Here is an 8,478-nt window from a genome sequence, read left to right as displayed (position 1 = left end):
CAGGTACGTCTTAGACCCGATCTTTAACATGTAAATAAACCCCTCGCAGCAGAAGAATGGATGTCGTACATACAAGTCTTCATAGCTATTATTATCCTCTCTTCTTTTTCTGACTAATCCTTAGTAACCCATCTTCGGTCACGAACTTGGATACCCATCTCCAACAGGAAAACTCTTCAACAGTTTATTACAGAAAATGCAGGAAGCGGTCCACGACACAATTCATTGAGCACATTATTATTATAAGTTCAACTTATAAAAAAAGACAGTGTAAATAATTTTTAAACTATATAGGCAAATCATTCTGAAGGGTTCACCATCAATAGAAAACCACTGCAGCAGAGGCAGAGGCTTTTGGGGCATTCATTAGCCTCTCCTCGAATTCCTGAACCTTACCAGACATAAGAGTAATTGGGCCATAGATCCACGTCTGCTTCTCCGCGAATATCACCATTTCCTCTAACACCATGGAACTCCTGAGCAAATATTCCACAAAATGAATCACATGCTTCTCCATTACGAAACCAGCTACCTCCACCGTCATGAGGTGATGAGTCAAGCACTGGACAGGAGTATCTACCATATTCCAAAATTCATCTCTATCAAAGTCATATGGGTGAATCCACGAGGTTGTGTTCTAAAATAAGCACAAGAGGAAATATCCAGTTAAGAATTGTCCCGAGCTATGTATAACGGATACTAACAAGGACTCGGAACTACAAAATCTTAGGGTAACACATTATGAAAATACATCTATAGTTACTGTGAAACAAACATAGAAAATCATACATGTTTAGAAATTTAAGTTTCCACCTTGAAGAAACATGATGTCTTATGTTTCTACTTGATGGTTTCTCATGACTCCCCAAATAATGAGTAAAAAGGAGATTAGGGAAAAAAGTCCTATTTGCATATTGTAGAGAGACACTCACATTTCACAGTAGGGTCCCTTATATGAAATTTAAAAATGCTATTTTTAAAATAATGGAAAATGCCAAAGTTAGTATTCAACACATCCCAACATGCCAACTCGGGTTAGTGTCCTACCAGTGTCTGATACCAACATGTTTCCAAATCTTTAGGGTCAATGTTAATAGGCTCGACTCAAACATTGCAAAGAATACAGTTAACAGCAAGAGCAATAAAATAATTAAATTTTGTCATACTCGGGATGGATAATCATAGTAAGCAGTTATTTCAATGATAAGATTCTCCAAGCTAGGACAGTGCTTCAGCAAGTTCAGTATTCCTGGTAAGTGCCATTTCACAAAATCCAATTGAAGGTGAAGCATCTTGCAACTGAAGGTCGGAGCTGGTAGATTTGTCAACTGCCATGAAGAAAATACCTAGGCAGACAAAAAATAAAACACAAAAGTTAAAGAAACTAAATACATAGATTTTTGCTTTGGGGTATTCAAACGCTTGGTCAACATTCTTTGTTGCTATGTGAAACATGAGTATTCCCCCATCTATTTATTTGAACAATGCATCTCTACACCATGAAAAAGATATTGTCTGTAAGTTCAATTTAAGATTAAACACATTTGACGCTTAAACACATTCAATGCGCTGCACAAATTTGGTGTGTGCTTCAGCACATAAGTAAATTATTGTGTTGGCCAAAAGGACTATGTCTAAAAGGAAATGGTCCTATGCACTGTGAACGGTGCTTCTAAGTTATCAAGAAAATAAGGAGGTTTCTTCCTTAGGTATTGATATGATAAAGAATGCAATCAAAGAGATGCTTACAATAGCAAAGAATGCTGCATCCACCAAATTTGACGTAAATGCTTGCTAAACTGAACCATGAAAATGCAGACATCTAAATTGCTTAGAGGAAGTAGCCCACAGTCATATGACAGCTTCACTATACTCTGAGTTTTTATTGTCTAGCCTCCATAAGACTCTACATTAAAGAATATGCCTTTTGCTGATTGCACGTTTACCATTTCTGAGTTTATGGAAAACAATATGAGAAGGTTGTGTTTGTAATCTGATGATATTAAAATAAAACTTTCTTTTTTCGATAAATTAAAATGAAATTTCTTAAGAAAAGCAGAGAAGCACAAACACAAAATGACAATTTAATCAAGGACGAGTGCTGACAACCACAAGGTACAAAATCATTAAAAAACTGAATGCATAATGTACATGAAATGTTGATGGACGCCTAAACCTGAGACCTTAAAGACAAAGTCCAACACCATAACCCCTCAGGTCCATAAATTTATTGATATTCCATATCTTGAATAGAAGAGTTTATAGTTAGTATGTCCACCTAAAACGCTATTTCTCCATAGAGTCAGAAATCTCAAATATACCTGGAGAAGTTGTTGAGAAAGAGAAAAAGCCACATACCAGAGCAAACCAGGAACATAGCTTGAGAGTTTTGGCCCATGTAATTGTTTGGAGGAGTATTCTCATTTCTTGATAATCATTGTACTCTTTGAAATCAAACTTCTCCATACGATTGACAGACACTTCAACAATAGATGCTACATTGGTAATATCCAGCACCTCCACAGTTCCAGACATGTCTAATGATAGGAGAGTTGGACAGGAGACGTGTATCCTTGTTCCAAACCATCTAATGCCAAGTACCAATGTCTTTAAATTCGAATTGAGCAGAACCAGTCTTCTATGGCCGTAGCAAAACCACAGAGTCAATTCCTCAAGCACCGGGCAACCAGATAAAATATAATCCATCGATTGATCCATTAGCATAACATTATCAAGATAAAATGTTGTTAGAGCCTTCAGCTCGCTCTTCTTTTTCGCATTTATCTTACAGTATGCCAATCGGAGTTCAACCAAATGAGGACTGCTTAGAACAAAATTAGGCAGATCATAATAAGCCTGGGGCTCAAATGTACCATGTGCAGAGAAAGACAAGTCAAGGACCTTCAAATTTATATTTAATGCGAACTGGATCCAGGTACCAATTTCATTAGCCATTCTTTTCTCACTCCTCAAATAGTCATACTGCCATCTGTCTGTTCTACTGGATACTCTCTGTCGAACTGAATGAGATAAGCTAAAATGAAAATCAAGGCATAACTTATAAAGAGTTGGGCTCTTATTAAGAAGAAGCACATGACGAACAAAGTTCAAGAACCTTTCGTCATAGTCAGGATGATTAGCTTGACTATAATAGACGCAGTTGTGCCCCGAAAACATGCATTGATCAAAAGTGAGTGTGTGGATGAATGGCCAGAGGTGATTAAATCGTCGAATCAAGATTGTGTTCAGAGAATCGATTGTTGGCAATAAGGAGAGAATATGGATGAGGATGGCATCTAGTAATCCACTTATACGGTCTTCGTTAAAGTTACAGCATCTTTGCCTTGCAGACATATTCCTTCTGTAAAATAACATAGCACATTTTTAGGTGCGATAAATTGCAAGCTATGAAATGACTGAGCATATGTTATTCCTAGAAACCAAGAGGCACAGAACAAGAACTTTCCTCCCTCTAGTTAATCAGGCTGAGAAATCCTCGAGCGATAATCTCAGCATATTAAATTTCCATTTAGAGATAACAATTCATGATGATAAAACATGGGATCAAAGAGATTGGGAAACTTTTTAAGTAATTACCATTCATAGTTTGGATTAAAAAGTTTCTAAGACAAGGCAAATGTATTCTTAGTTTCTATCACTTTCTAAGAGTACCCACTGATATAAAAAAACAAACTTCAAAAGGAATCCACTTAGAAGAGTTTTAAGGGAAAAAAAATGTATACGCGCACATATCCAAGGCATCCACCTAAAAGATAAACAAACAGAATGATAAACCAAAAGAAAAGCTTAACAAGTTTCTAGTATCTAAACCTAAAAAATATCAACAGAAACGCATGGACCAATAAGTAGCAATGCAGTTCAGGTTACAATATCACATAACTACATTTTTATTCGGAGATCCAAAAATTTGTAAACAATGCAGCAACCCGGATTTGCCTAAACGCCCCCTACCAAAAATGAACCTGTATAAACATATGAGCGATTCCAGCCATAAAGTTAACAATTATCCAAAAGGAAAGAGAATGAATAGCATAACATTTTTTCATATACCTATTTCAGGACTGATTTTTCTAGTGTTAGATAAGAAATCAAGCACTCTTTTAGCGCAAGTTACACACTCGCCTATTTAGTACAGAAACGATATGAGTTTTGCTTCTGAAAATTACAGTGTTACACGAAACTTATATAGAGGATATCGGGCGTTTTCGGCCAAAATATCTTGCCACTAGGCTCACTCCGGTGCATGCTTTGCTGTCAGTAAATTACATGCAACCGTCCGCTTTAAGCAACCCTCGCTTCGCAATAAATAAGTCAAAAATTATATATATGTCGATAACTTCATATCACAAGGGTTATATGTAACTAATCATAAAAGCAGTATAACGTCATAAAAATACAACACAACAATAACAGAAAACCTAAAACTACTCCTATATATTAAATTCCTAAATTATTCACGCGACCTTGATCCTACCATATAGAGCTATCGAGGGAAACAAAAATCAAATTGAGAAATTCTTAAATGAAAAAGAAATAATCAAGGTATTTACCTCAAGTATTCAGAAACCACGTCGTTCTTTTATCTGAATTTGCATGATTGCCACTGCGTTGACCTTGATTCCAGCAATCACAAGCGTCTAAGATGACTCCATCATCAATAAAAGACTGTATTTTCGCCTTAAAGCAGAAATATAACTCCGGTTCCATTGCCAACAATCGATTCTCTCAACACAAACTAAATCCGAATTTTCTTGACCCCAAATACTTTTGTAGATCAACTTTTCTTCCCTTTTGGAATTCCAAATAAATTGCAAGCATACTTCCTAACCGCACTCTCTGTCATCGATTTCTTCCCAAAAGTAAAAGATAAAAATATACTTGGTTCAATTCGATCAAACAATAACATAGTCCAAGAGTCTGCTAGAGCTACCAATAAATTTATTTATTGTAACAACTAAATAACAATCATATAATCGGATTTCTCAAAGAAAATGTGCAGCTCTCATGCTCACAAAGCACAATATTAGGTCAGAATTATCAACACACTTCATATCAATTTCAAATTCTTGAGCTTAATCTTAGGATTAAAACCATAGCCCCATAATTGTTTTACACAAATAAACATGGAATTCAAATCAAAAGAGCTTAATACCACGTGTGTGGATTCATATTTCATAGTTCACATACTCATACATGAATTTCCCCTACTACTGTGATTTGAAAAAATTATACAGAATTGTAAATAACCACTATGAAAGAGCAGCAACAAGCCATCAATAATAGTATTATTTGGTTTAATTTTAACAAAATATTTCTTCCCTGTGTGATAAACACCATTACAGCAGCAAAACACTGTTTAAGCAAATATTCAGAAATTGATTAAAAGGGAAAACCCTCAACTGAACCAAGATCGGTGTTACTCTTAACAGCTTCAATTTCGAATTTTACGGTCTCCAATATTGACCTTGTTGGTATATATTCCAATTTAATTAAAGTTTTCTATATGCATTTTCCAGCTATTCAAACTCATTCATTTGTTAATTTCACATATGGTCCACAAACTTTAGCCACTATACAATTGAAATCACGAAACTATTTTTTGTTACGTTTAAGTAATCAAGTTATATGTATATTGCTTTAAAATACACATGACTTAAAGGTCAAATTTGCAACTTCAGTCATTTGTCATGCATCGTGTCAAAGCTATGTTTTGTCGCTATAATATTTACGTCGTAAAATAATAATAAATTAAATTCACAGTAAAAATATATAATTTAAATAAACAAAAAAGTAAAAAATAATGACATTAAAAAAAATAATTGATTAAAAGATTATGATGTACTTTTACAGTAATATCTTTGTAACTTATGATTTTGTTATCACGATTTGATTTTGTTGGAGAAATATACTTTCTTGAGCATTAAATTTACTTGCTTAAGAAGTTAAAATAGAAAGTGACTAAAAAAGTGAAAAAAGTAATAAGATATAAATAAAGTGATAGGTTTTGAATTCAATATCTATCAAATCTAAAATGTTAGTACTAAGTTGCATACGAATGTTAATTTTAGTATTTAAATTGGCACATGTTAAAAATATTACTCCATTAATTTGCTAAAAAAAATTTAACTTCTCTTATTCTTTTTACTTAATAAAACTTCTTGAGCTGCGAAAGAAATATAGCATTTCTTAAACTTAATAAATAAGTAGTTAGAGTTAATAAGTGATTTTTTGGGGAGAAGGGGGTGTTTTGTTGTTGTTGTTGTTGGGGGGGGGGGGTTGATGTTTGGTGTTAAAGCACCGAACTCTCTTCTTAGTCGGTAGAACTTGTACTGACATTTAAGTTAATTATCCTGTTTTGGAGAGTGGCAAATTGACAAAATCTGGTACTAACTTTTGTACTAACTTCAGTTCATATTTATCCTCATAAAACACATAAATATAATCTAGAATTGAAGTTTGGCCATATCCATTTGCATTCAGTTATAAACTTGCCTAGGTAATATAGCAAATGTATTCCATGCACCGGTGGTGTTTATTTTAAAACAAATTCTAAATATTAAAACGACTAATATTTGAAATCGGAGGAAGTCGTGGTAAATGCTACTAACTTCTTGTCCGGTACTGATTTTATCTTATGACAGAACACTAATTTTAGTCTTTTACCTGTAAACAATTGACTTGGGAGCACAAGGACAAAAGAAATTTTGTAGCATCTATAACTGACTTCAAATTCGTACTAATCAGGAAAATAATAATAACTCTAATCTTATCTCCAGTTATCCTCATAAATCACTAGATAATGTAGCATTGAAGTCTATTCATATCTCTTAGTTTTCAGTTACAAACTTGGGTTTGTATTTGACCTTTGACTTATCGAACTTTGTTTGTATTTGCATGGCTCGCACAAATAGACAATTTATAACAGCTAATATCGGCATCATTTGTACTAATGTGAAAATTAATGCCAACTCCATATCTACTTATCCTTAGAAATCACAAGATAATTTAAAATTAAAATCTAACCACATCAATCTGTGTTAAGTCAAGATCTTATTTGCATAGCTCATGCTTTGATCAGAAACTCGTCAGTACTTTCAAAAAAATATTGAGTCGCAAAAGAAAAAGATAGTAGATTGAGGCTTTAGGTAAAATAAAATTGATCAACCCTTTACATATTCAAGAACTACATAAAGAACAATATAATCGCAACATTTTATTGTTAAAAATGTTAAAAGATGTTTGAAATTCATGGTCGAAAAAAAAAGGTGAAAATCATTTACATCCCCCAAGTTTACTCTAAAAATCAAACTCATCCTCCAATTTTGAACAATTGTCATTTTTATCCTTTCGTCCTACACAATATCTTTTTTACCCTTGACATTTTCAACTCTCCATATATATAATACCTTTTTATATTATTTAGATATTTTTTAATGCAAGTATTTATTCATAAGTTAAAAATACTATATCTTATTTATATAATTTAATCTAAGTTCACTAACATTATAAATAAAATAGTTATATTATGAATTTATTACAAAATGTATTGCTAGTTTATTATTATTATTTAATATTATGTATATTAAAATGCATATAATATATGTTGGTGTGTGCGTGTGATTTTAAGTTCCACTATTTATTATTATCTATGTTGTATATAAATTTTTGAGTTTTGATTATTATTACTAAATTTTTTTAAATTATAATTAAAGCTCATGTAAAGTTTAAATAGATAATTTTTGCAAAACACTGTTTAAGCAAATATTCAGAAATTGATTAAAAGGGGAAACCCTCAACTGGACCAAGATCGGTGTTACTCTTAACAGCTTCAATTTCGAATTTTACGGTCTCCAATATTTATCTTAATCAACTGCACTCACAATTCCAAATTAATTAAAGTCCTATTTCCTATATGTATTTCCGGCTATTCAAACTCATTCATATGTTAATTTCACATATGGTCCATAAACTTTAGCCACTATATAATTCAAGTCATGAAACTATTTTATTTTACGCTAAAGTATTCGAATTATATGTTAATTGCTCAAAAAATACACATGACTTCAGGTTGTGACAATGTGATTCTTCATGCATCCAAGCTATGTTTTGTCACTCTATAACTTTTATGTCACAAAATTATAATAAAATTAAACTCATTATAAAATATATTTAAATAAATAAATAAAAATTATATTATAGAAAAATAATTCATAAAAAAGATTACTATGTACTTTAAAGTAATATCTTTGTAACTTATGGTCTTGTTATTGTGACTTGATTTTGTTGGAGAAATATACTTTCTTGAACATTATACTTACTTAAGAAGTTTAAATAGAAAGTGATTAAGAAAGCGAAAAATGTAATAAGATTTAAATAAAATAATAAGTTTTGAATTTAATATCTATTAAATCTAAAATGTTAGTACTAAGTTGCATAATAATGTTAATTTTAGTATTC

General features: G+C 32.2%; 1 protein-coding gene across 2 annotated transcripts; it reads right to left on the bottom strand.

Moving 5' to 3' along the window:
* Window positions 1-271: 271 nt before the first annotated feature.
* On the bottom strand, window positions 272-3,582 carry LOC104101750 (F-box/LRR-repeat protein At3g26922-like). Of its 2 annotated transcripts, XM_070179833.1 has the most exons (4): window positions 3,116-3,582; window positions 2,359-3,020; window positions 1,167-1,346; window positions 272-637 (listed from the first exon to the last, which is right to left on the bottom strand). In XM_070179833.1, the coding sequence occupies exons 1-4, from the start codon at window positions 3,123-3,125 to the stop codon at window positions 320-322; spliced, it is 1,170 nt and encodes a 389-aa protein (XP_070035934.1). In that variant the 5' UTR covers window positions 3,126-3,582; the 3' UTR covers window positions 272-319. The 2 variants fall into 2 exon arrangements, with proteins under 2 accessions (XP_070035934.1, XP_033513414.2); XM_033657523.2 differs by having other exon boundaries at window positions 2,359-3,582.
* Between the last annotated feature and the right edge of the window lie 4,896 nt (window positions 3,583-8,478).

Source organism: Nicotiana tomentosiformis, chromosome 7 (genome assembly GCF_000390325.3).
Source record: "Nicotiana tomentosiformis chromosome 7, ASM39032v3, whole genome shotgun sequence".
Lineage (NCBI taxonomy): Eukaryota > Viridiplantae > Streptophyta > Magnoliopsida > Solanales > Solanaceae > Nicotiana > Nicotiana tomentosiformis.
This window is presented reverse-complemented; position numbering and strand designations above follow the sequence as displayed.